The sequence below is a fragment of the Lithobates pipiens genome, unplaced genomic scaffold (genome assembly GCF_037356315.1).
Source record: "Lithobates pipiens isolate NorthernLeopardFrog02 unplaced genomic scaffold, aLitPip1_a1.2 Scaffold_8, whole genome shotgun sequence".
Lineage (NCBI taxonomy): Eukaryota > Metazoa > Chordata > Amphibia > Anura > Ranidae > Lithobates > Lithobates pipiens.
Genome location: NW_027507903.1, coordinates 107,881,987 through 107,909,524, shown reverse-complemented (window position 1 = coordinate 107,909,524; position 27,538 = coordinate 107,881,987). Strand labels below are relative to the sequence as shown.

The following is a 27,538-nucleotide window of genomic DNA, read 5'->3' as shown; positions in this document are numbered from 1 at the left end:
AACACATGGCTTCTCACACTATGCAGGGCTGAAAGCCCTACTACTCCAAAAAAAATTCCTTGCAAAATATATTTCTCTATATACCTTATTTCCTTGTCCTTTGGGCAGCTTTTTAACTTCAACAGTTTAAACATTTAATATTTACCGTATTTATTGTTGTTTAACAAGCACTTTTTCTCCCCTGAAGAGGGAAAATCGTGGGTGCGTGTTATACACCGATCCCTACTGTCTCTGAGGGAAGTGGAGCGAGTGCCTCTGAATTACATAGAGCCGCAATCTTCTGTGTACCCGGTGCTCCGTCACTCAGCCACGCCTCCTGGCCCCACATTGGGCCACTGTTCTGTCTATGATATGAGCAGGGCCAGGAGGCGTGGCTTTGAGTGATGAAGCACCGGGTACCCAGTAGATCGCGGCTCTTCCCTCGCAGACAGCAGGGATAATCCAACACTGGTGAGGCTGCAATGATGGGAAAGGTGAGGCTGCAGACGGGCACTGAGCAGCATGCATTGTTGGACAATTTAATGGCTGCAGATGAGCACTGATCAGGCTGCATTGTTGGGCAATTTAATGGCTGCAGATGAGCACTGATCAGGCTGCATTGTTGGGCAATTTAATGGCTGCAGATGGGCACTGAGCAGGGTGCATTGATGAGCTGTGACCCTAATTTTGCTTCAAAGTTCTTTAATTAAAATGGAAGTTGTTTTCCTTAAACTACCTAAAATTGGGGTGCGTGTTATACGCCTGTGCGTGTTATAAACCGATAAATATGGTGAATCCTAGCAATATGTTTATTTTTCCTCCCTTTGTAAAATAATTATACTGCAATACTAGGAAGAGTACAATTTCTTTATTATCAAGATTAGTCAAAATTAACTTGTTAAATGAATTTGCATTAATATTTTATTATTTTTTCAGATATCCACAATGTCTTCTGAAATCAAAATGCTGCGAGAAAAAAATGAATCTCTAATGAAAGGTTTGTACAAGCCTCAGCTTTGCTGGGAAAACAAAAAAAGATGTAGGAGGCCGGGAGCAGACAAAATAGACTAGGGGCACGATCACATGAATCAGGAAGTGGTCAGTTTTGAGTATATATTGTGCTGCAAATAGTTATGTGTATGAATTTTAGTTCCAAAACACCCACCTTCAGATTCTGTTTTTACAATGGCATTTCTTTCAGAGCACTTCTCTTAAAACTCAATTCAACAAAAGCCTTCCCATAAGATTATACATTATATTATATTTTTATATTATTATTTAATATTATTATATTTCCCCCTTCATGACCAGGTAATTTTTACTATTCAGCATTGCACTACTTTAGGCTGGGTTCACACTAGTGCGAATTGGATGCAGGTTTTTACTGCATCCAATTCGCACAGCAGAAGATTGTGACTGGCTCTCTATGGAGCCGGTTTACATATCTCCACAGCAGCTCTGGTGCAATTTGCACAGGAGCCCTGTGCGTCTTTTTCTCAGTTTCAGGTACGAATTCAGCCAAAAATTCGTGTTGAAATAGGACCTGAAACGGTGAACGAGGATGCACCGGACTCCTGCTGTGAGCCCCTGCCTGCTCATATGTGAACACAGCCTAAAAGAGAAACTGCAGTCTGCTCACGTAATTTGTAATAACAACATCTTTGCCATTCTGAAGCTTCACTCTAACCACTTTGCATATTATTTTATATATATATTGTGATTCTGTACCTGCCACAAATGTTGCAGAAATCTCCCTCCACCAAGTCTGGCTGCATCCATTTTAAGCTGCTGCCTGTTCACTTCCTAAATTTAAACAAACACAGAGGCATGCCTCCAGCTCTGCAGCCCTGCAGCTCTGATTGGCCCTCTTATGACTCATCCCTCCTCCCTTCCAGGCAAACTCTCAGGGGAGTTAGAGAGAGATATGTGCATGATGTCATAAGCCTAGGCTTTTTACCAGACAAGAAACAGGAAGAGGGCTGCATAAGGTATTTGCTGGTAGAAAAAAATGTTTTACTATCCAAAGTTAAAACAACAACAACATTAATAATTAACAGACGGAAAGTTGAAAAAATTACTGAAGGTCTGCTTTAACCACTTGAGCTCTGGAATGTTTTACCCCCTTTCTGACCAGGCCATTTTTTGCGATATACAGCACTGTGTTACTTTAACTGACAATCGCGCTGTTGTACGTCACTGTACCCAAATACAATTTTTGTCTTTTTTCCCCACAAATAGAGCTTTCTCTGTGGTTTTAATTTTTGCGCTATAAATAAAAAAAGACCGGCAATTAAAAAAAAAATATATATATATATATTTTTTTTTTACTTTCTGCTATAAAACATACCCAATAAAAAATGTAAAAATTACAATTTCTTTATCATTTTATCTATTGTGCTACATATTTTTGGTAAAAAAATCCCATTAAGCATATATTGATTTGTTTGCGCAAAAGTTATAGCGTCTACAAACTGGAATATTTTTTTCTTCCTAGTAATGCCAGTGATCACCGACTTATATAGTTACATAGTTAGTCAGGTTGAAAAAAAACACAAGTCCATCAAGTTCAACCCAAAAAAAATAAAAAAAATACAATCTCATACAAACCTACACCCACCGTTGATCTAGAGGAAGGCAAAAAAACCCTCAGTAAAGCATGCTCCAATTTGCTACAACAGAGGGGAAAAATCCTTCCTGATCCCCCTCGATCAACTTTACCTATAAATGTTAATATCCAGTTATGTTATGTACATTTATGAAAGAATCCAGGCCTTTTTTAAAGCAATCAACCAAACTGGCCAGAACCACCTTTGGAGGGAATCTATTCCACATTTCCACAGCTCTTACTGTGAAGAAACCTTTCCGTATTTGGAGATTAAATCTTTTTTCCTCTAGACTTAAAGAGTGCCCCCTTGTCCTCTGTGATGACTTTAAAGTGAATAACTCAACACCAAGTTGACGATATGGACCACTTATGTATTTGTACATGCTGATCATATCCCCCTTTAAGCTCTTCTTCTCAAAAGGGAATAGATTCAGTTCCTCTAATCTTTCCTCATAGCTGAGCTCCTTCATGCCTCTTATCAGTTTGGTTACCCTTCCCTGCATTTCCTCCAGTTCCTTGATATCCTTTTTGAGAACTGGTGACCAAAACTGAACTGCATATTCCAGATGAGGTCTTACTAATGATTTGTACAGGGGCAAAATTACCGTATTTTTCGGACCGTAAGACGCACCTGACCATAAGGCGCACCTAGGTTTTAGAGGTTGAAAAAGGAAAAAAATATTCTGAACAAAATGGTGTACTAAAATATTTTTCAGTGCCCATGAAATGCAGAGTAAAACCATTACCATAGAAATGCAGAGTGACCATGCCATAGAAATGCAGAGTGACACCATTACCATAGAAATGCAGAGTGACCATGCCATAGAAATGCAGAGTGACACCATTAACATAGAAATGCAGATTGACCATTGCCTTACCCGATGTTATCCCATCGGCCTGCCTATTCCTCCTGTCCTTGGTCCACCCTCCTCCTCCTCCCCGGTCATCATTCCTGGGCTCCCCAAGGGACAGCTGGCACTTCTCCCTCCTCCATCAGGCCCATAATGGCCTGTTTTCTGTGTCGTCCGGCACCCACGGGGGATGGGAAGTCTGTCCCCACTCTCTCTTCCGGTGGTGACGGCGGAAGGCAATGCAATCCATGGCAGGGGGCGGTGCCGGCGGCGGGGGGTGGTGCCAGCGGGGGCGGTGCCTTTGGTATATTCGTACCATAAGACGCAGGGACATTTTCCCCCATATTTCTGTGGGAAAAAAGTGTGCCTTATGGTCCGAAAAATACGGTATATCTTTCTCTCTGGAGTCCATACCTCTTTAATACAAGAAAGGATTTTACAAGCTTTGGAAACCTCAGCTTGGCATTGCATGATATTATTTGAGCTTATGATCCACCAACAATTCTCCCAGTTGTACTCTCCCTAGTATGTATGATGCATGCATATTCTTAGCCCCCAAGTGCATAACTTTACATTTGTCTACATTAAACCTCATTTACCACTCAGTTTCCCAATTAGACAGAGCATTGAGGTTGGCTTATAAATTGGAGACATCTTGTAAGGACGTTATTCCACTGCATAGCTTGGTGTCATCTGCAAAGACTGAAATGTTACTTTTGATCCCAGACCCAATATCATTTATAAAGATATTAAAAAGTAAGGGTCCCAGCACTGAACCTTGGGGTACACCAATGATAACCTTAGACTATTCAGAGTAAGAATCATTAACCACTACTCTGTGAATTCGGTCTTTTAGCCAGTTTTCTGTCCATTTACAAACTGATATTCCCAAGCCTATAGACTTTACCTTACACATGTGCCGTGTGTGGGGGACTGTGTCAAACGATTTTGCAAAGTCCAGATATACCATGTCCACTGCCACCCCTCTGTACAAGGTTTTACTTACCTCCTCATAAAAAGAGGGACTGCGATATTGCAGTGGCCAAATCAGACACTAACTGACACTTTTTGGGGACCAGTGACACTAATACAGTGATTAGTGATAAAAAAAATAATATGCAATGTCACTGTACTAATGACACTGACTGAGAAGAAGTTAACATCTGGGGCGATCAAAGGGTTAAATGTGTGCCTAGGTTATGCTTACTCACTATTGGGGGAGGGGGGGGGGGTGCTTTGACTAGGCAAGGTCCTGCTTAGCAGAAACACAGGATCAATACCTTTCCATCTGACATAATGACAACCTGCCTTGTTTACATAGGCAGATTGTCATTATGCCTCTCCTGTGTAATCGGTGGATGCCGGCAGACATCGAGGCTGCGGTATCTGCTGCTGGGCTCCCACTGTGTATAATCACAGTGGCATCAGGTTGCTGGCAGCTTTCTTTTGGGGGTATTACCACTGTTTTTTTTTTAACCCATCCATAAAACAGTTTCATTTCTGGCACGTGTTGGAAATGTAACATTACCATTGGTTGTGCTCTCAACCAAACTGTCAAGCCAACCAATGGCTGGTGTCTAAACTGATCACATGTGCAGCATCATGGTAGTTGTCGATTAAACAGAGGCAAAGCTTCCTTGGCTGAAAACGATAGGGGGGTTTACTTTAACTTTAAATAAATGAAAAAACTGAACATTTTGAAAAAAATATATATATATTTTACTTTCTGCTATAAAGTACAAAATATCTAACTTCTTCATACGTTTAGGCCAATTATATTCTGCTACATGTCTTTGGTAAAGAGAAAAAAAAACTCCAATACATGTATATTGATTGGTTTGCATGGAAGTTATAGTGTCTACAAATGATGGTATTGTGTATATATACTGAAATTTTTATTTATTTTTATACTGGTAATAGCAGTGATCAGCAACCTATAGTGAGACTGTGATAGTGCGGTGGGCGGGAACTGACTAACACTGACATCACCAGTGATACTAATACAGTGATCAGTGCTAATACTATACACTGTCACTGTACTAATGACATTGGCTGGGAAAGGGGTTAACATCGAGGGGCAATCAAAGGGTTAACAGTGTGCCTAACAATGTGTAATGTTTGTAATGTGTACTGCTTTTACTAATGGTGAACTGATTTTTCTCTCTGCTTTGCATGGAGAAAAAAACAGCCACATCGCTGCTCCATGACAGAGCTCTGTGTTGTTAGTAAACACAGGGTTCTGTTTGCTAAGCCGATCAGCAGGCCATGGCCATAAGTCATTGGCTGGGACCAACTGTATGTAACCAAAAACATTTTTTTATCTATCCGTCTTTCACTTTCAAAGTAATACAATATAATCCAAATAAATTCACTCCCTTATGATAGAGAAAATATCTTACGCTATCTTACATAAATCGGTGTCATACATAACTATACTATAAAAAATCCAAATAAACATTAATAAAATTGTATAAAGAAAAATACAAAATAATAAAGAAACAAAGCTAAAATAAACACCCAGGGTTGTCCTTGTATGAAAATAATATATCTATAAAGTATACATATAAGGCCACTCTTTAAAAGTCCTGATGAACCCTGTGAAAATCTTCTCAATACTGTGCACACCACATCACATGTTCAAGTGTCCCCAGCTCCCAGTAGGACACTCACCAGATTACGTTGCCTCACATTCTCATGTTCAGCATAATGCGCTTTATCTCTTTATTAAATTCATTCCACCACCGGGACTCTCCAGATCAAGTTGTTCATATGCACAACAGCTATGACCATAAAAAAGGGAAAAACAAAGGAACTCCGAAAGTGTATATGTTAAAAACATCATTTATTTCTGATCTGCCTCAAATTACACTCACAAGTCACAAATCTTTATAGCCTTAATACTGTGTAAAGTCGCTACAATGACTGGATAGGCTTAAGCCGCGTACACACGAGCGGACTTTTCAACGTCCAAAGTCCGACGGACTGAGTCCGTCAGACTATTCGATCGTGTGTGGGCTGCAACGGACTTTTGACTCGCCAAAGTCCGAAGGACTTTAGAATATGGAACATGCTTCAAATTTTCCCGACGGAACTCCGCCGGACCCGGGTCCCTTCGAAAACTCCGTTCGTGTGTGTGCTATTCCGACGGACTAAAACCGACGCTAGGGCAGCTATTGGCTACTGGCTATGAACTTCCGTATTCGAATCCAGTCGTACGTCATCACGTTCGAATCCGTCGGAGTTTAGTGTGATTGTGTGTGGCCAAGTCCGCTCCGCCGAAAAGTCCGTCAGAACTCCATCGGAACTCCGGCAGAACTCCGACGGAACTCCTTCGGAAGTCTGTCGGACATAAGTCCTCTCGTGTGTACGGGGCTTTAGTCTATCTAGTCACTGTCCAAGGATTCCAGATGACTTCGTATCCCCGCACATAGTCTTGATGACAAAACTCATCGGGACGTGACTGTATGGCAAGCGGAAGTAACACAACACATTCTACTGGAAGTGATGATCCAGGAGTGGTGGTGGTGTGATGGAGCAGTGGTTGGGTCCAGTCACTGTTATTACTTTTTTTGTCCAGAAAAAGCTCATTTTGTGAGTTCCTGTTATTCTTTTCTCATCACCCCCCTGTCTGATGAGAGAACATTTACTGGATAGAGAATTCAGACTCTTAGTTATTCTAGCTGGCATACACAGAAGAGGCTTTTTCTAGTAAATCAGTATAGCAGCAATCAGTTTGTAGTTGCTTTTACTAGGAGGGATTTTACTTTGAAAAATTAAACACGAATGATAGGTTCACTTTAAACAAACTTATTCTAAGAATCTATGTAGGCTGCCATGCTGAACTAACCTATTGAAGATGTTAGTTGGTTTTTATACTAATTTAAGAGCTTCAAGTTAGTGACCCACAACAAATATGTAAACTAGAAGTTCAGACTTTTATTTCTGAATTTTCTAGCAGCATGCCTGTTTTAGGTCAGTGATTTAGAGCAGTATTTCTCAACCTTTTCTCAATCAAGGCACCTTTTAAAGTTATGGATAGTCTTGAGGCATCCCATTCTAAAATCTAAAATGTATTCTGATAGTTTTACATAATGCAGCAACATTAATACATGTATGAGTCCCAACGTTAAAGGTGATTTAGTCTTCCAAAGCAATTACACATTTGCAAACTGGTAATGACTATTGTTCTCTTCTCCCTCAATTTTTCTCCATCACTTAGCTGAGACCCCAAAGCTGATGGAGAGAGGCAAGGGCAGGTCAAATAAGGATAATATGAAGTGGTGTCACTAGGGTTGGTGCGAAAAAAAATGGTGTCACCCCCCACCAACTATAGTCCCCCCCTTAGTACAGAACCCCCTCCACTAACTACAGACCCCCCTCCCACAGTATAGATCCCCCCACTAAGTACAGACCACCCTCCATCAATATAGATCCCCCTGCCTCAGTATAAACCTCCCCCCTCAGTACAGACACTCCTTCAGTGCAGACCCCTCCATCTGTAAAGACACCTCCACCTCGGTGCAAACCCCCCATCTGTACAGACACCCCCACCTCAGTACAAACACCCCCACCTCTGTGCAGACCCCCCATCTATCAGTACACACACCCACACCTCAGTGCAGATCCCCCATCTATCAGTACACACACCCCCACCTCAGTGCAGACCCCCCAGCATTACAGACACCCCCTCAGTGCAGACCTCCCAGTGCAGACCCCATCAGTACAGACACCCCCCCAGCAGTACAGACCCCCCTCAGTTCTCAGTAACAGACCCCCCGTCAGTACAGACCCCCGGCAGTACAGACCCCCCCCTCAGTGCAGTCACACCCCGCGGTGCAGGCACCACCCTCTGTGCAGACAGACCCCCCAGTGCAGACCCCCCAGCAGTATAGACACTCCCCTAACAGACCTCAGTCAGAACAGAAGATACACACACAGCGATGTGCATCCCTTGAGCTGGGGCTCCTCCTCCTCTGTTGATGTAAACAGAGAGGAGGGGGAGGTGGCTTCATTCCACTCCACTGAGGGACACAGCCTCGGCGCGAGACACAGGGCAGCAGACAGTGTTAGCGGTGGTGCTACCCACTGGTGTCACCCCTCTGGCGGGTGTCACCGGGGTGCGACCCGCACCCGCCTAGCAACGCCACTGATAATATGCAGGAAACTGACATCCTCCTTATCGAATGATGATGTCATTGGTCATTAGGTGGTTGGCAGCTAGAAGGTTGTAATGGTGTACACAATGAAAACCTGTGGCTTTGGGTAACTAAAAGGCAGATTTCAACCACCCACCGCCTTGTATACAATTCTTGGGCAATTTTTAGGCATTTGCCAAGACACCCCTGAAGAAACCTCAAGGCAACCCAGGGTTCCTGGGCACCCGGTTGAAAAAGGCTGATTTAGCAAGCCAGTTGTTCTGGAAATGTTATAGCTTGGCAAATCCTATCCTTATACTGATTAGTGGCTCCAAATGAATATCTACTGCAGTAGAGAACAGACTCAAAAGAAGTGGAGTTCCACCCTCACAGTCTTTTATTGATAATAAAAAACATTTGGAGTGAATTTTTTTTTTTAACTTACCAGAAGTGCCTTGTTGCTAGGTGGTGACTCCTAATCTGCCACTTCCGGCTCTGCGGTGCTCATCACTTTCTCCCTCGCCTGTGCTCCTGGGAAATGTGAGTCATCATTTCCCAGGAGTCAGTGGGCAGGACCGTGTGAAAAATTTGCGTTATTTCCCAAGAGGAAATTATGCTATTTAATCTATCTATGCTGCCATAATGATGGGGCGGGACCTTCCTCCGTCGCTGCCTGTTGTTATAGCAACTTGCTAAACAATCGGTGCAACTGCTGTCGAAGCATCGCACATGGGCGTGATCAAGATGCAACTCTCGATTGGTTATCCAGGAAGAGGTTGCAATTGGGCTTCATATGCCCACACTCATCATGGCAACAGCCAGAAGAGGATCAGATAAATCGTAAGATTAAAAAATGATTACCATCCACTAGCATATACACATATAGTTTATGTGTGTTATTAATGCAGTGTGAGGGGATGCCTGGAAAAAAAATTTAAAACATTTTGGTGCCCGGAACTCCGCTTTAAGTATGTTTTTGTTCATAACAATGCTGATTATGATAATGTTGGTCTTTAAAAAGTACTAATACCATTTGATTGATAATTTGTGAGTAGAATAATATAATTTTGCCTAAAATGGATTTTGATGAAATTTATTAGTGTATTTGCACTTACATTGGTTAGGTCAATGTGTATTGGTATTATGAAAGTTTTCATTTCATTCATTAAATGGTCTGATGATATCGGTCATTTTCTTTGCAGCTAAGCTGCGTTTCCAGCAACAGGTTCAGCAGATAAGGAGCATATCCCAACCAGGAGGTGAAAAAGAGCCAAGAGATCCCATTGTACCACGCTTATCTAGAGATACCAATGCCTCTCATAAAGAGAATGAACTTGAATCAAGCAGCCAAGGATCATCAACACCAGTGGCTGGAACTCAAACCCCAGAGAGATCCTGGGCAGGTTCTCAACAAAGCTCCAGATCTCCAACTCCTATAAATACAAATAATGCAACATCACCACTGAGACTTCACTTTCCTGGAACTATGGGCAGGAACTGGAGGAATTCCATGGAGGGATCTTTACTGAGTCCAAGGAGTAATGCTGACAGTGAGGGTCCCATGACTCCAAGGGCTTCCACGCTGCTCTCTCCAAGGCCATATCAGCCTTGGAATAGTAAAACATTGCAAAAATTTGGAGAATCCTAACATCACATAGACAGTTAACTTATTCATAAACTCACACATTTTGCAATTTGAGAGATATGCTACAATTTATAACACAGATACCTATTTATTTATACAATTAACCTTAAAAGTTTCTTTTGTTTCCCAGTGTAGCTGAAATAATCCCCCAAAGACTTATTTATGTTAAACACTCTGAGCCAGGGACACAGTAATTAAATCCTGCATGCTATATAACAGTTAGTAAGGCACTAATAGGAAAAGTAAATGATGTGAAATTTGAATGTGTATATATATATTTACAGTGAGGCAGAGTGCAACTAGGTGGTCAGTGTTATGAACTATTTATGGCCATTCCTATGTAAGCCAATATTAGAAGCAAGCATCGTAACTGATCTAAGCATTGCATGTGAACACTGGGCAGTGTAGGGTTCTTACCCAAGGAAGTGTATGCATGTGCAAGAGCTGGAAGTGCCTTATATTGCTTACAGAGATTTTGCTACACATTGGAAAATGTTTTACATTTTGTGGAGAAAACACAATTATCTTCTTGTAAACCCTCACATATACCCAGTGAAGTGACTAGCCTCAGATGATACACAAAAATCTTCCTACATAAGTTTTGTGTTGTATATCTGCAGTCTTCTCCTTTCTACACCCTTTCAAAAGTGCAGAATGTTTTAAAAAATCTTTCTTCCTCTGCCAGCAGTACATAGATTAGGATGGACAAACTGCAGCTAAACTGTGTGGGAGCTGATTGGAGGAAAGGGACACACCCCTTTCCACATATACAAAGGAACATGCAGAGCTGTATTCTGGATAGACAAGCTGTGTGCTTATCTCCCCTCCCAGACACAAATTTTTAGCTCATGTTACCTCATGTGTCTGAGAACTTGTCAGAAGTGATTCATGCTGATAACAGAGAAATGACGCACCAGAGAGAAACAACACTTAGAGCTTTGGAGAGAGACAAGTAAACACTACAAATATATGTTCTTAGTTAAAATTTCATGAATGGGGTTTACAACCACTTTAGGAGAAGTTTTTTAACAGTTATTGAAGTTAGGGGAAAAGGAGACCTCTGCTACCCCTATCATATACCTATATATCTCTATGTACCTATCTATCGATAAGGATACCTGCCAGGTTGCCTACTTACAGTTTATTATAAAAAAAAACAATCAAACAACACAAAAATATATTAATCTGACAGCCAGTTGCAACATACATTTGCTCACTTGGCTAAGCCATATTAATGTATGGATGTTAGTAATAAGTTGAGTAATTTCCGCTAAACAGTTGGAAGCTCTCAATTTCACTCATTACAATATGCGTGAAAAAATATTTTTTCTTTATTTAGAAGGTGTGGGCTTTTTGCGGTGTATTTAGACTAGATTTTTTCACAAAGTGTTATGTACACAGTATTTGTGTTTTTGTGGTGTGTATTTGATTGTTAATTGTGTACTGATGATTTTTAATTTAACTTTTTAAACTGTTTGTTCTCCTTTCTGTAAAAAAAAAAAAAAAAAAAAATTTAAAAGAATAAGGTTAAGGAGGTTTCAAGACTAAGACAATGCCAGGATAGCTAAAAGCAACTTTCATGACCCTTAGGAGCCATTTAAAACCCATTGCACTCTGAAAAACCATCAAAATTAAATTTAATTTCACCTTCTTCATTGATCCCAATGCATGTCACCAATATTTCTTAGGGAGATGAAAATGTTCAGTTATGAAGGGGTTAACCTGCCAAATACCCCAAACATCAGCTTGTCAAAGAAACAATAGCAAATGCTACAATGGTAGTCAGCACTATGTCTCTAAGATCTCTAAGCCAGGAATCTGCATCTGACTGTAGATTGTTGCCTGATGCATCTGCCAACAGCTGAACCAAGAAATTATTCTCATTTCTTTTCAGAAGAGTGGGCAAGGGTTAGAAACTTCTAACTATTTTTTTTTTGTTGCTGCATATGCCATCCAGTCCCTTGATAGCTGCACCCTCAGTTTCTTGCCTAGGCATCAAAGAGACAAAAAGTAGGGGAAAATACCCTCAATGGGGGACAGAAATAAAAACCTGAAAGAAGTTAAAGGCTAAATGCAGTCAAAATCGCATACAGAAAAATCAGCACAAGGAACGCAACTTACAGTTGGTAGGAGGTGTACCTTGTGTTTATTCCTCTTCTGCTAGCGAAAATCTTTCTCTGTCATGCCCCCACCCCCCCCCCCCCCCCCCCCGCCGTAATCTTCTGGTGCAGTCGGGGATTAAATCAACAAAGGAGTTGACGAAAACGCGCTGTGACTTGGCAGCAACCAGGCTCATGTATACTGATCCAATTTGCTCCAGTGAAGGGAAAAAAAAAACCTTCCTGATCCCCCAAGAGTCAATTGGATTTTACCTGGATCAACTTTGCCTATAAATATTAGTATCCACTTATATTATGTGCATTTAGGAAAGAATCCAGGTCAGCTACTCATGAGAGGGAGTCTATTCCACATTTTCACAACTCTTACTGTGAAGAAGCCTTTCGGTATTTGAAGATTAAATATATTTTGCTCTATATGTAAAGATTGCCCCCTTGTCCTCTGTGATGACTTTAAGGTGAAAACTCTACACTTGCAGAACAATATGAGAGCAACGATTTTTCTGTTTGGCACAATATTGGTCACAGATTTACATATTATTTTTCACTGGTTTATTTCAAAGGCTGTATTTTATGTGGGTTGAATTTTCCACATAGTTAAAAGGCCTGGCTCACAGTCTCTGCTCTAATTCATCCTAAAAAAGTGTTCTATCGGAGTGAAGTCAGGACTTCAGTCAAGTTCCTCCACCCCAAACTCACTCATCCATGTATTTATGAGTCTTGCTTTGTGCATTGGTGCGCAGTCATGTTGAAGCAGGAAGGGACCATCCCCAAACTGTTCCCACAAAGTTGGGAGCATGAAATTGTCCAAAATGTCTTGGTATGCTGACGCCTTAAGAGTTCCATTCACCCAAACTAAGGGGCCAAGCCCAACCCCTAAAAAAACAACCCAGCACCATAATCCCCCTCCACCAAATCATTTCGACCATGCAAAAATCAAGGTCCATAAAGACATTAAGACATGGATGAATGAGTTTGGGGTGGAGGAACTTGACTGGCCTGCGCAGAGTCCTGATCTCAACTTCACAGAACACCTTTGGGATGAATTAGAGCGGAGTCTGCGAGTTTGGCATACTCCAACATAAGTGTCTGACCTCACAAATGGACTTCTGGTCAAACATTCTAATAGACATACTCCTAAACCATGTGGACAGCCTTCCCAGAAGAGTTGAAGCGTTTATAGCTGCAAAGGGTGGACCAACTCAATGTTGAACCCTACGGACCAAGACTGGGATGCCATTAACGTTCATGTGCATGTAATACTTTTGGTAATATAGTATATATACTGTGTGTGTGTGTGTGTGTGTGTGTATGTATGTATGTATGTGTGTATATATATATATATATATATATATATTACACACACACACACACACACACTATCTCACAAACGTGAGTACACCCCTCACATTTTTGTAAATATTTTCTTCTAACTTTTCATGTGACAACACCAAAGCAATGACACTTTGCTACAATGTAAAATAGTGAGTGTACAGCTTGTATAACAGTGTAACTCAACACACAGCCATTAATGTCTAAACCGCTGGCAACAAAAGTGAGTACACCCCTAAGTAAAAATGGGCCCAAAGTATCAATATTTTGTGTGGCCATCATTATTTTCCAGCACTGCCTTAACCTTCTTGGGCATGGAGTTCACCAGAGCTTCACAGGTTGCCACTGCCACTCCTCCATGACGATATCACAGAGCTGGTGGATGTTAGAGACCTTGTGCTCCTCCACCTTCCGTTTGAGGATGCCTTACAGATGCTCAATAGGGTTTAGGTCTGAAGACATGCTTGGCTTGTCCATCACCCTTAGCCTCTTTAGCAAGGCAGTGGTTGTCTTGGAGGTGTGTTTGGGGTCGTTATGTTGGAATACTGCCCTGCGGCCCAGACTCTCAAGGGAGGGGATCATGCTTTGCTTCAGTATGTCACAGTACATGTTGGCATTCATGGTTCCCTCAATGAACTGTAGCTCACCAGTGCCGGCAGCACTCATGCAGCCCCAGACCATGACACTCCCACCACCATGCTTGACTGTAGGCAAGACACACTTGTCTTTGTACTCCTCACCTGGTTTCTGCCATACACGCTTAACACCATCTGAACTAAATAAGTTTAACTTGGTACCATCAGACCACAGAACATGGTTCCAGTAATCTATGTCCCTAGTCTGCTTGTCTTCAGCAAACAGTTTTCAGGCTTTCTTGTGCATCATCTTTAGAAGAGGCTTCCTTCTGGGACGACAGCCATGCAGACCAATTTGCTGCAGTGTGTGGCATATGGTCTGCTATTTCCAAGCCTGTAGACTTTACCTTACACATGAGCCGTGTGAGGGAACTGGGTCAAACGCTTTTGCAAAATCCAAGTATACCACGGTTACAGCCACCCCTCTGTCCAAGGTTTTACTTACCTCCTCATAAAAAGAAATCAGGTTTGTTTGACAATTTCTGTCTTTCATGAGCTAATGCTGTCTTAAAATATTATGCATTAAGTGTATTATGCCATTATTTCACTGTTTGTTAAATGACTATGTCATTTTTTGCGATACGACACTGCTTTGCTTTAACAGACAATTGTGCGGTCCTGCGACACTGTACCCAAACAAAATTGATGTCTTTTTTTTTTCTCACAAATAGAGCTTTATTTTGGTGGTATTTTATAACCTCTGCGGTTTTTCTTTTGTTTTTTTGCACTATAAACACAAAAAGAGCAACAAATTTGAAAAAAAAAAAACAATATTTGTTATTTCTGCTATAATACATATCCCAAAAAATAAATAAGAACACTAAATTTATTCACCAGTTTAGACCAATATGTATTCTTATACATATTTTTGGTTAAAAAAAAGAAAAAAAATCGCAATAAGCGTATATTGATTGCATTGCATTTGCGCAAAAGTTATAGCGTCTACAAACTATGGGATGGATTTATGGACTTATTATTTTTCTTTTTACTGGTAATGGCGGCGATCTGTGATTTTTAGCAGGACTGCGAAATTGCGGTGGAAAATTTGACCCAAAGTGACACTTTTTGGGGACCAGTGACATTACAGTGATCAGTGCTAAAAAAACAAAAAAATACACTGATCAATGTATAAATGACACTGGAAGGGAAGAGGGGCGATCAAGGGGGTTAAACTGTGTACCCTGAGTGTGTTCTAACTGTGTGGGGGGTGGGCTTACTGGGACAACACAGAGATAGCTGTTCCTGACCACTAGGAACAGCCAATCCCAGTGCTGTCCCCTGTCAGAACGGGGATCCGCCTTGTTTACATAGGCAGATCCCCGTTCTGCCTCTCTTTACTGCAATCGTGGGTGGCTGGCCAGCATCGAATCTGCCGGACCCACAAGCTAGAGCCTGCACTCGCTGTATCTCATGCAAGGACCAAGGTACAGGTACGTCGGTTCATGCAGACGGGCCGCCCTGTATAGTGGCTGGTCCAGAAGTGGTTATAGAAGAAGTCCAGCCTCCTTCAGAAAAAATGAAAAGTCAGCAGCTACAAATACTGTAGCTGCTGACTTTTAATATTAGGACACTTACCTGTCCAGGGATCCCGCAATGTCAACATCCCAGACAATTTTTGCAGCGGGTGATGCTGCCGCCATTGCTTCTAAGGGAAACCAGCAGTGAAGCCTTGTGGGGGGGGGGGGGGGGTCGGGCAGATAAGCATAGCTCCCACATTTGGAGCTCTGCTTTAATAGAATATGCTGTCAAAAGGATCAAAATACTGTGCTGTATTTTGTATTTATCTCCTGTTCAAACGTATGAGACAGAAAGCTAAATAAAAATATAATCATAAACAGCATTCTACTGGTAGTGAGCAGTACAGGTACCCTAATGGAGCGAATGTATTAAACCATCGATAGGAAGAACTCTTTCCTTTATTCGCTGTAACTGGAATCTTTGTTTCATGTTTCTGATGTATTGTGGAAGCTTATAGAACTAATATACACAAGGCCCAATATTTTCAATAGGCTGAATGATCACGTTACAAGAAAAAAAAAAAAGACTATTAATTATGTAAATGGACACAATATTGTCCGTATTATGGCAGAACATGTCATATACAGAACAATTATATTTATAGCAATAGATTGTTACCCTAAAACAGTGCAGGGGGTCCCGTACTTACAAACATCCGACTTACAAACGACTCCTACTTACAAACGGATGGAGATAACAGGAAGTGAGAGGAAATCTACCCCTAGGAAGGGAAATTCTCTCCTGTTAAGCCCCATACACACTATCAGATTATCTGCTGAGTTTTTCATTCAGATTTACCAAAACCATATAATATGAGGACAAACCTTAGGAGTTTTAATGTGTATGCAATCAGGCAGGCCCTTCTACTACATGGGTTTGGTAAATCTGAAGGAAAAACTCAGCAGATAATCTGATAGTGTGTATGGGGCTTAAGAGTTAATATGGGAAAAAGGTGTCTCCACTGATGCTTTATCCAATACTTATTTCCCTAACAGCCCAAATTTTTCAAAATCCAATTATCATTGGGACAGAAAGTGAGGTGAAATCTTCTGTACAGGGGCACAGACAGCTAAACAAATGTTACAGGGGTGATAACCCTTCCCTATGTTATCCAAAAAGCTTAAAAATAGTTGATTTTTTGGGCTGGAGCTACACTTAAAAATGTACCTGTTCCGACTTACAAACCGATTCAACTTAAGAACAAACCTACAGTCCAATCTTGTTTGTAACCCAGGGACCTCCTGTATATAGTTTTACTGAGTTTAGTGCATAAAATATTTCTGTTATGTATATTTTTACATGATGGCTTTACAAATATACATGTTATATACAGTATATACAAATAAACGCAGGCACCAATTGTGAGCATAAGCACTTATGTAAAGCAAAGTCCCCAATTGGCGCATAGCCATTGGATGATGTTATGTTAAATTGATATTATTACATTATGTGATCCAAGAGGTTCGCCTAGAACAACATATCTGCAGGAATTGGTATTAGAATAGCTTAGTTATATATTCATAAATATAAATTCACAAGATTTCCTAAAGGAAAATACCAGAAAATAAGCATACTGTCTTATAGCTAGCAGCAAATTAAATTACTAAATACAACCAACTAACACTTTTAACTACATTTCTTGCAATGGGTGGGCATCACATTTGGGGTCCAGTACATGTCATCCTCATATTTTTGTGTCTATGTTGACTCTGTTTCCTTTATCATGCTCCTTATCAGCACAGCTTACTGGGAGCCCACATTGGCCCACATTAGAGCTGTGTCCTTCCTCTTAGTAATTCTAGTGCTGTAACATGCTGACTAGGAGAAGAATTTTAATAAGAGAATAAAAATACAGAATGCACCAGATGTTTTTTTTTTTTCACTTTTCTGAAAAGATTATGTAGCCAGTGTAGACCCAATAAAAATCTGTGAAGTTCTTCTTTAATGTCTCCACTCTTATGAATTGATGGATTCATCCATGTTATGGTCTCCAAAGTCCACTAGGATACATCTGCCTGCAGCACATGCCAGCGGGAACATTCCACAGGTGATTTGTTACACATCTCCTGCCAGTGAGCCATACCAGCCTCGGGTGACCCAGCACCAATTAATACACGTCCAAGAATTTGGGCACGATTATAAATTCGACCCTGGGAAAGTACAAAATTGGCAATTACATTTTATAAAAGGTTAAGAACACCATGTCTCTGCTTTTCATTCTTTCCTCAAGACTGTACATATTGAAGAGGAGGTGACCCCCTGACATTTTTTTTTGGGGGGAGGAGTGGGTACAGGCACCGAGCTCCCACTTCCTCCCTCCCTGCAATCTTCTGGGACACGTCACAGGTCCCGGATGATTACCCGGCCATTCACAGCATGCAGCATGGCTCGCACATGCGCAGTGCGCGCCAAGCTAGACGCCCACAGTTAGAATGCCGGCTCCTCGGTAAGGAGGGAGAGAGGGCTCCCTGCACCCGCATCTCTGGACCATGGGACAGATGAGTGTCTGATTATTAAAAGTCAGCAGCTACACTTTTTTATAGCTGCTGACTGTTAAATGGGTGGAACTCCGCTTTAAGATCATGCAAGATCTCCCTGTGGGAATTGAGGTCTTTAGAACTGTACGCAGTGTTCTAAATGAGGTCTAACTGAACATCTATATAGGGGAATCAGGAGGACAGAGGTTGGGATTCCACTATATTAGTTAGTTAGACCTCATTTAGAATACTGTGTCCAGTTCTGGAGACCTCACTTACAAAAAGATATTGATAAAATAGAAAAGGTGCCGAGAGAAACAACAGAAATTAGGCAAGTTTTGAGGGATAAAATATATCAAGAGAGATTGCAGGAACTCAATATGTAAAAACCTTATACAGTAATTTTTTTAACCAAATTAGTTGTTGCTTGGAACAGAGTTCCATCAGAGGTAGTAAGTCAATCTACAATAGGTACATTTAAACCTCAAACATAGCTCTATACTCAGACAAAAACAATGTATAAAGTAAAAAAAATCAAAAAGGGTCAGACTCAAAAAAATCACTTGGTCTCTTTTTTACACTTTTCTGAAACTCTTCTGTTTCAATGGGGTTGATTTACTAAAATAGGAGAGTGCAAAATCTGGTGCAACTCTGCATAGAAACCAATCAGCTTCCAGGATTTTTTTTGACAAAGCTTAATTGAACAAGCTGAAGTTAGCAGCTGCACCCAATTTTTCACCAGTTTTAGAAAATCAACCCCTGTGTAACATATGGAAAGCAGGAAGCTGCACACCGATGATGTTAGATCACATCCAACTTTATTAAAGCCGGACAAAGTACACTGCAGCCCCACCAACATGTGCTTGATCTGGGATCATGGGTGTGTGACTTAAGCTGGCCGGCCAAAGATGGTTCAAATCCCGGCCGGTTCAGCAAGGACCAGCTGAGATTCAAACCATGTATAGACAGGCTGACTGTACCCAAGTTAATCGAACAACTTGGGTACAACCAGCCTGTCGGATTTACATGTGATTATTGCTATCAGCTTTTATAGCCGCTAGCAGTAATCACTGTGTTCTCCCAGCTGGGACAGGATCGTAGTTGCAGGAAAGAAAAACGACAGACTAAAGAACATTGTAGAAATTCAGTTGAGGGCTTTCCACATGAGTGGCAGTTTCTACTGCCCTCCAGCGTGTTGGATCAGTTTTCAGAGGGCAGTAGAGTAGCAGCTGCCAAGCACTGAGGAGGTGATGCTGTCACTTCCCAGATGCCCATTTTTTATTTCATCCCAAAGGGGATTTTGCATACAAATACTGTGCCACAACCATGAGTCAACATAGCTGGCTCATGGTTGTACCACAGTCCCATTGACTTCAATGGGCGAGTCTGACAGATGCTGGCAACTGTCAAATTCTGCATGCTAAATTGAATTCGCTGTGGCTACAAAGCAAAGCATCACAACTGTGACATATGTGTATTACATTTCCTGGATGCAGTTTACACATTTAGGGGGGCAGTAAAAATGCAGATTAACTGCCCGTTTTTACCAATACATTGCCAACCAGGTGAAATGTCTCTTACTGCTATGTTTTTCACTAATTGATTTCTTTGGACCCTCAAAAATGCTAATTCAGCAAGACAAAAAATTTACATTAAAATATCAGCCACAAGGCTGCCAGGTTTAAAGTACTGTAAATGGACAGAGATATAATAGATAGAAATTGTGAATACCTTTGTTTAAAAACATTTACAAAAACCCTTCAAAGGATTGATCACCCACCTGCATAATTAGGAACTCCAGACACAGACTTTGACTCTGCATGGCTTCCAGAGGAGCATCAAAGAGGAACGGAGCATTCCACACAGGGGAGGAGCCTGACACTGTCCGGGTCTCCTTTATAGCTACTACCTCCTTGTCTTGGATCAGTCGTATGCTCACAAAGTGGTCTAGAGTTGGAGACAGATTACATGAGGAACAAAATGGAAAGTGAGGGTGGAGATGACAATTAAAGTGTATCTATGGTAAAAATGAAAAATTATTTATTAATTTCCACATTCTAATTAAATTTATTCCTAGCCTACCCCTGTTATTCTGAAAGAGCTTGAATTTTGTAAACTTGTGAGGATCCCCACACATTTACTTCCCTGAATTCTGTGACACATATTCACTATGCCGTGTGAGAAGGTATTGCTATGTCACAGAATTCACATAGGAGGAGTTTCAGGAGGCAACATGGAACCATGGGATATGTAGTCCTTAGAAATTGAAAGTATATCACAGAGAAGAATCTGAAAAGCATACTGGGAATGTAGGAAGGTGTGGAAAAAGATGGCCAGCAGACAGGCAGCACTCACAACTTGAAAAGAGATTTTTCAAGTTAGATAATATTGAATTGTCAAAATGAATGTTTGTATTGTTATTGCAATATTGATGTTTTAAAATTAAAGTATGTGCTGTAACCATAGAACTCTTTTAGGAAATGACTATTATTAGTACTATATGTTAGTAGTTAGTCACATTTAAGTAGACTTATTCTGTTAAAGCGTAAGTTCACACTATTTCTCCGCTTCCAATTTGCATGACAAGAGATTGTGACTGGGTCTCAATGGAGCCAGTTCGCACAGCTCTGGGACAGTGGCGGAGCGCATTGCATAGGAGTCCTGTGCATCTTCTGGTCTGTTTCAGGTCCAAATTCTGACAAAAATTCGGACCGAAATCAGACCTGAAACGGTGAACGGGGACGCATCGAACCCCTGCTGTGAGTCACGCCACATGGAGATGTGAACCCAGCCCTAAAAAAATAATAAATGCACAATTTTTGCAGGTAAAAAATTCGCATTTTTTTTCCTCTAATGAGCCTGCAGAGCATTGCACCCAGGATTTGCAGGTACAATGTCCAGCTCCTGTAGACTCTCAGCTTAGCTGTCTGCTCATACCTCATATGGGCAGAGATTTTCCTGAGAGCAGGAAGAATCAACTACTAGGACATTCACCAGTGCCCTTACAACTTATTGAAAACTACAAACCATCAGCCTCAATGGATGATGGTACTTGTAGGCATTAACCACTTCAATACCAGGCACTTTTACAGCCTTCCTGCCCAGGCCAATTTTCAGCTTTCAGTGCTGTCGCACTTTGAATGACAATTGCGTGGTCATGCAACACTGTACACAAAAGATTTTTTTTTATTTACAAATAGAGCTTTATTTGATGCCATTTGTTGATATTTTGCTTAACAAATGAAAAAAAAAGAGTGAAAGTTTTGAAAAAAAAAATTCTTAGCTTTTGTAAACTTTTGCAAAAGAGTAATTTTGTTCTTCACTGATGTGTGCAGCTGAGGCTGCACTGATGGGCACTGATGAGGCTGCGTTGATGGGCACTGATGATGCTGCACTGATGGGCACTGTTGGGGCTGCACTGATGATCAGGGCACTGATTATCAGTGTAAAGAATGTGCTGAGAGCCTTGCCGCTTATGGCACTCCTTTCCTCATACAGACACAGTGCGTGAGGAAAGAAATGCCAATGACTGGCAAGTCTGTTTACATGTGATCAGCTGTGATTGGACACAGCTGATCACATGGTGAAGGGCCGCTGTGATTGGCCCTTTACAGTGAACTGTGATCAGCTGTGTTCAAAGAACACTACGGTCACAGAGCGTGGCCAATGCTTGTCCCTGGGGTCAGGCAGGGGGCAGGGCTCTGGGAGAACATCCATGGACGCCCTCCCAGAACTAGAGATCCGAGCTAGTCTTTCATTTATAGTGTGGTATTAAAGTGGTTAATTCACAGGAAACTGATGTGGCCGTATGGGCGGAGTCACACATGGCCACGTTGTTTTTAAATTGTGACAGCAGGTTCAAGGGGAAGATCCCCAGCCCACTGTCACAGAAAGGGGGGTAACAGGGGGGGAGCTGCAGATGCTGGAACATGTTACATGTTCCACCGTAAGGCCCCTTTCACACCAGTGAACCGTCAGGTCCGCCTGTCCGTTTTTCGGGCAGACCCGATCAGACCACCCATTGTTTTCTATGGAGCAGCAGATGTCAGCGGATATGTGTCTGCTGACACCCGCCAGCATCTGATCCGCTAAAAACAGATGGATGGAGATACTTTCGCTCTTCGTCCAGTGTATCGGATGACAGTTAGATGGAAACGGACCACCAGTCCGTTTCCATACAACCGCCCCCCATAGAGAACAGTGACCTGTCATCCAGCTGATTAGCAGGGATCAGCAAAGAGATCCCCCCACTGAGCAGTAGGATACACTTGACAGATTCCGCTCCATCTGAAAGGGGCATAAAAACGGGTGGAACATGTTACATGTTCCAAAAGTGAACTTATCCTTTAAGATGTCTCCAACATTACACAACAACAAGTCCAATTGAATGAGACCAAGTCCTGGGAGATATATCATGACCGGGATAAATGACAACCTTCACAGACATTATTGGCTGCTATTATTAGCGACTGAAACAAATTTTATTATACCACGACCAAGCTGCACAAATGACCATTACAGTCACATTAAATGCAGCACTCAGAACTAAAGGCATTTTTTCCCATTTTGATTAGATTAATGGTGGGTTATAACCCCTGTCAGCTTGTTTTTTTTCCATCTGTGACCTATTGGGAACATTTCCCTACACTTCCTCTCCCATAGCCAAAACAAGGAGTGAGAAGAAAATCCCTCCAAAATGAGGGAATCCCTGATTGTCATCAGGGTCACCAAATCTAGTGTCCCCATTGAAAGATTTCCCCTCTGTGCCTGTTGAAGTGACAACTATGTAAACAGGATATAATAGTGTGGATCTCCCTAACAAGGACATAGACAGCAATAAAAACTTGACACGTTTTAATCCCTCTCAATGCGATCCAAATCAAAAAAATGTTTTGCCTTTAGACTGTAACCCTGCTGGCAGATTTCATTATCACCTGTAAACTAGATAAGCAGGATTGTCTTAACCACTTGACCACTGGGCACTTAAACACCCTTAATAACCAGACCAATTTTCAGCTTTCGGTGCTCTCACATTTTGAATGACAATTACTCAGTCATGCAACACTGGACCTATATGAAATTTTTGTCCTTTTTTTCACACAAATGGAGCTTTCTTTTGGTGGTATTTAATCACCGCTCGTTTTTTTTTTTTTTTGTGCTATAAAAGAAAAAATACAGAAAATTCTGTAAAAAAATGAATTTTTCTTTGTTTCGGTTATAAAATTTAGCAGATTGGTAATTTTTTCTTCATAAATTTTGGCCAAAATTTATACTACTACATATCTTTGGTAAAAATAAGTACAAATTGGTGGATATTATTTGGTCTTTGTGAAAGTTATAGAGTCCACAAGCTATGGTGCCAATATCTGAAAATTGATCACACCTGAAGTACTGATTGCCTATTTCAATTCTTGAGACCCTAACATGCCAGAAAAGTACAAATACCCCCCAAATGACCCCTTTTTGGAAATAAGACATCCCAAGGTATTTAGTAAGAGGCATGATGAGTTTTTTGAAGTTTAAATTTTTTCCCACAATTCTTTGCAAAATCAAGATTTTTTTTACTTTTTTTTTTTTTCACAAAATTTGGCATATTATCAGTTTATTTCTCACACACAACATATGCATACCACAAATTACACCCCAAAACACATTCTGCTATTACTCCCGAGTACGGCGATACCACATGTGTGAGACTTTTACACAGTGTGGCCACATACAGAGGTCTAACATGCAGGGAGCGCCATCAGGCGTTCTGGAGCACCCAGGACAATTCTGACATTTCTCTCCTACATGTAAAAATCATCATTTATTTGCTAGAAAATGACATAGAATCCTAAAAAATGATATATGCTTTTTTAGCAAAGACCCTGGAGAATACAATGGTGGTCGTTGCAACTTTTTATCTCGCACGGTATTTGCGCAGCAATTTTTTCGAATGCTTTTTTTTGGAAAAAAAAATGTTTTGTCCTTATAAAAAAATAAAAACACAGTAAAGTTAGCCCAATTTTTGCATAATGTGAAAGATGAAGTTAGACCGAGTAAATAGATACCTAACATGTCACTCTTTAAAATTTCACACGCTCGTGGAATGGCGCCAAAGGTCGCTACTTAAAAATCCCCATAGGCGACGATTACATTTTTTTTTACTGGTTATATTTTTTGAGTTACAGAGGAGGTCTAGGGCTAGAATTATTGCTCTCGCTCTAACGTTCACAGCGATACCTCACATGTGTGGTTTGAACACCATTTTCATATGTGGGCGGGACTTACATATGCGTTCGCTTCTGCATGCGAGCACATGGGGACAGGGCGCTTTAAACATTTTTTTTTTTTATTGTTCATTTTACTTTATTTATTTTAGTTTGACATTTTTTTCCCCAAAAATACATTTTTTGATCACTTTTATTCCCATTACAAGGAATGTAAACATCCCTTGTAATAGGAATATGGCATGACAGGACCTCTTTAGAGTGAGATATGGGGTCAATAAGACCCAGCATCTCACCTCTAAGCTGGGAAGCCTGAAAAAAAAAAGAAAAAAGAAAAGATTCTGGCTTTGATCGTATTGGCGAGTCGGTAGAAGCACCGGAGAGCGGCGGGAGGGAGGGATGTCTATGGCTAGGTATTGCTGGGTATCACCGACTATGGCTGGGTATCTCCGAGTATGGCTGGGTATCTCAGAGTATGGCGTTGCAGAGTATTGAGTTGCAGAGCATTGCAGGATATTGGCGGGTGTTGCAGAGCATTGCAGAGTGTTGCAGGGTATTGGCGGGTGTTGCAGACATTGCAGTGTTGCAGGGTATTGGCGGGTGTTGTAGAGCATTGCAGAGTGTTGCAGGGTATTGGCGGGTGTTGCAGAGCATTGCAGAGTGTTGCAGGGTATTGGTGGGTGTTGCAGAGCATTGCAGTGTTGCAGGGTATTGGTGGGTGTTGCAGAGCATTGCAGAGTGTTGCAGGGTATTGGCGGGTGTTGCAGAGCATTGCAGAGTGTTTCAGGGTATTGGCGGGTGTTGCAGAGCATTGCAGAGTGTTGCAGGGTATTGGCGGGTGTTGCAGAGCATTGCAGAGTGTTGCAGGGTATTGGCGGGTGTTGCAGAGTGTTGCAGGGTATTGGCGGGTGTTGCAGAGCATTGCAGAGTGTTGCAGGGTATTGGCGGGTGTTGCAGAGTGTTGCAGGGTATTGGCAGGTGTTGCAGAGCATTGCAGAGTGTTGCAGGGTATTGGCGGGTGTTGCAGAGTGTTGCAGAGTATTGGCGGGTGTTGCAGAGCATTGCAGAGTGTTGCAGGGTATTGGTGGGTGTTGCAGAGTGTTGCAGGGTATTGGCGGGTGTTGCAGAGTGTTGCAGAGTGTTGCAGGGTGTTGCAGGGTGTTGGCGGGTTTTGCAGAGCATTGCAGAGTGTTGCAGGATATTGGCGGGTGTTGCAGAGCATTGCAGAGTGTTGCAGGGTATTGGCGGGTGTTGCAGAGTGTTGCAGGGTATTGGTGGGTGTTGCAGAGCATTGCAGAGTGTTGCAGGGTATTGGCGGGTGTTGCAGAGTGTTGCCGGGTATTGGCGGGTGTTGCAGAGTATTGGCGGGTGTTGCAGAACATTGCAGAGTGTTGCAGAGTATTGGCGGGTGTTGTAGAGCATTGCAGAGTGTTGCAGGGTATTGGCGGGTGTTGCAGAGTGTTGCAGGGTATTGGCGGGTGTTGCAGAGCATTGCCGAGTGTTGCAGGGTATTGCAGAGTATTGCAGAGTAATGCAGAGTATTGCAGAGTATTGCAGAGTAATGCAGAGTATTGCAGAGTAATGCAGAGTATTGCAGAGTATTGCAGAGTAATGCAGAGTAATGCAGGGTATTGCAGAGTAATGGCAGGGAATTGAGGGGTTACATTTCGGTGAGCAGCGATGTGGGCACTGCAGATGCAGCCCCCAGCGCTGCTGACACCGATCTCTTCCCCCTCCGCTGTACCGATCGGTACAGAGAGGGGGAGGGAGGAACCGGCGTCATAACATGACGCCGGTTTGTTTACAAGTGATCACTCCGTCATTTGACGGAGCGATCACGTGGTAAACTACTGCGATGATCGGCCATTTACCGTGATCCGTGATGCTCACGTGATCCGTGATGGTCACGGATGCTCTCGAGTGCGCGCCCCAGGGGGCGCGCGAGAGCGGAATTCTGGGAGGACGTCATATGACGGCCTCCCAGAGTTAAACAACCACCCTGTAGCCGTCATTCGGCTATGGGCCGGTTGTTAAGTGGTTAAAGTTTAAACCATTTAAGTTCTCTAGGCCTGTATGTATTGTATGTGACTGCACATTCCCCCCACATTTGTCCCCTACTTGTACATCTATAAAAAAAAAAAAAAGAGAAATAAACATTTGTGTTTACAGAGCACACCTTCTCCTGTCTTATACGCATCTGTCCAAGATCCAGTAAAATATCACTCACTAGATCACCAAGCCGCTTGTCAAAGTATTCCCAATCAAGCCCATGCATGCGCTCTGCAATGCTATGAACTTCTGAGTACTAGATTGTATGGAATTGATAAATGTAGGGATCTGCTGCCCTCTACTGTCTGTAAGTGGCTCTTAAATTTCAGAGAGATTATTTATGTACATCACTTCCTGTTTTTGTGTGTCTGGGACAAAACCCTAGAAGGAGGAAGTAGATAGGCCTACATCTGCCCATAGCTTCTTGAATGTGTATCTAGACACTTGTGACAGACTTCAATCTTTCCAATTGTTATTATCTCACATGCTTAGTGTCACATAGCTTGGTCTGGGCTACTGTATGTCTGTAGTGATCACCTTCCTGTAGCGCTGATAATTTTTGCCTACTAATGTAATGTTGATGTTTTACAATGTAAGCCTATGGACAATTCTATAGCTTAGTATTTGGCGCCATCTAGCGGCCAAACACAGGTAGTGAACTGAAAAGAATATTGCTTTCACAGGGCACAAAGACTGAATACAGGAAGTGACTGTTATTTATTTTGGAAGGTTGACCTTTACCTAGGATGCTTGGTGACCTACTCATGGACACCCTCTTTGACAGTGCATGATGGGTAGGACATAAAAGGAGCCTGAGTGGCCATTTTAGGTCTCTTCTGAATGCATGGCCTGCCTGTGAGGAGGCCTCCCAGAAGAAGCGGCCTACAGCCATTGCAGAGCGCATCTCCAACCTTTTGTGTGAGTGACCTGACGGTGCCAGAGACAAATTGACCAGATTGGAGAGATCCAGAGACACTCGTTTG

General features: G+C 41.9%; 2 protein-coding genes across 6 annotated transcripts in view; one reads left to right on the top strand and one right to left on the bottom strand.

The window, feature by feature from the left end:
• Positions 1-13,647, top strand: part of LOC143963465 (uncharacterized) — a 106,122-nt gene extending 92,475 nt beyond the window's left edge. For all 4 annotated transcript variants that reach the window (XM_077473096.1, XM_077473097.1, XM_077473095.1 and 1 more), the window contains 2 exons: positions 916-976; positions 9,773-13,647. In XM_077473096.1, coding sequence (XP_077329222.1) covers positions 916-976; positions 9,773-10,218 — 507 coding nt within the window. In that variant the 3' untranslated portion in view covers positions 10,219-13,647. The remainder of the gene's footprint in view (positions 1-915; positions 977-9,772) is intronic.
• A 1,064-nt stretch (positions 13,648-14,711) lies between these two features.
• The window catches only part of LOC143964360 (synaptotagmin-4-like), a 100,972-nt gene continuing 88,145 nt past the window's right edge, over positions 14,712-27,538 (bottom strand). The window contains exons 4-5 of one of the 2 annotated variants that reach the window (XM_077474077.1): positions 20,075-20,241; positions 14,712-17,967 (exon numbers count right to left, since the gene is read on the bottom strand). In XM_077474077.1, the coding sequence (XP_077330203.1) occupies positions 17,818-17,967; positions 20,075-20,241 (317 nt within the window). In that variant the 3' untranslated portion in view covers positions 14,712-17,817. The remainder of the gene's footprint in view (positions 17,968-20,074; positions 20,242-27,538) is intronic. The other variant, XM_077474078.1, reaches the window with a different exon arrangement.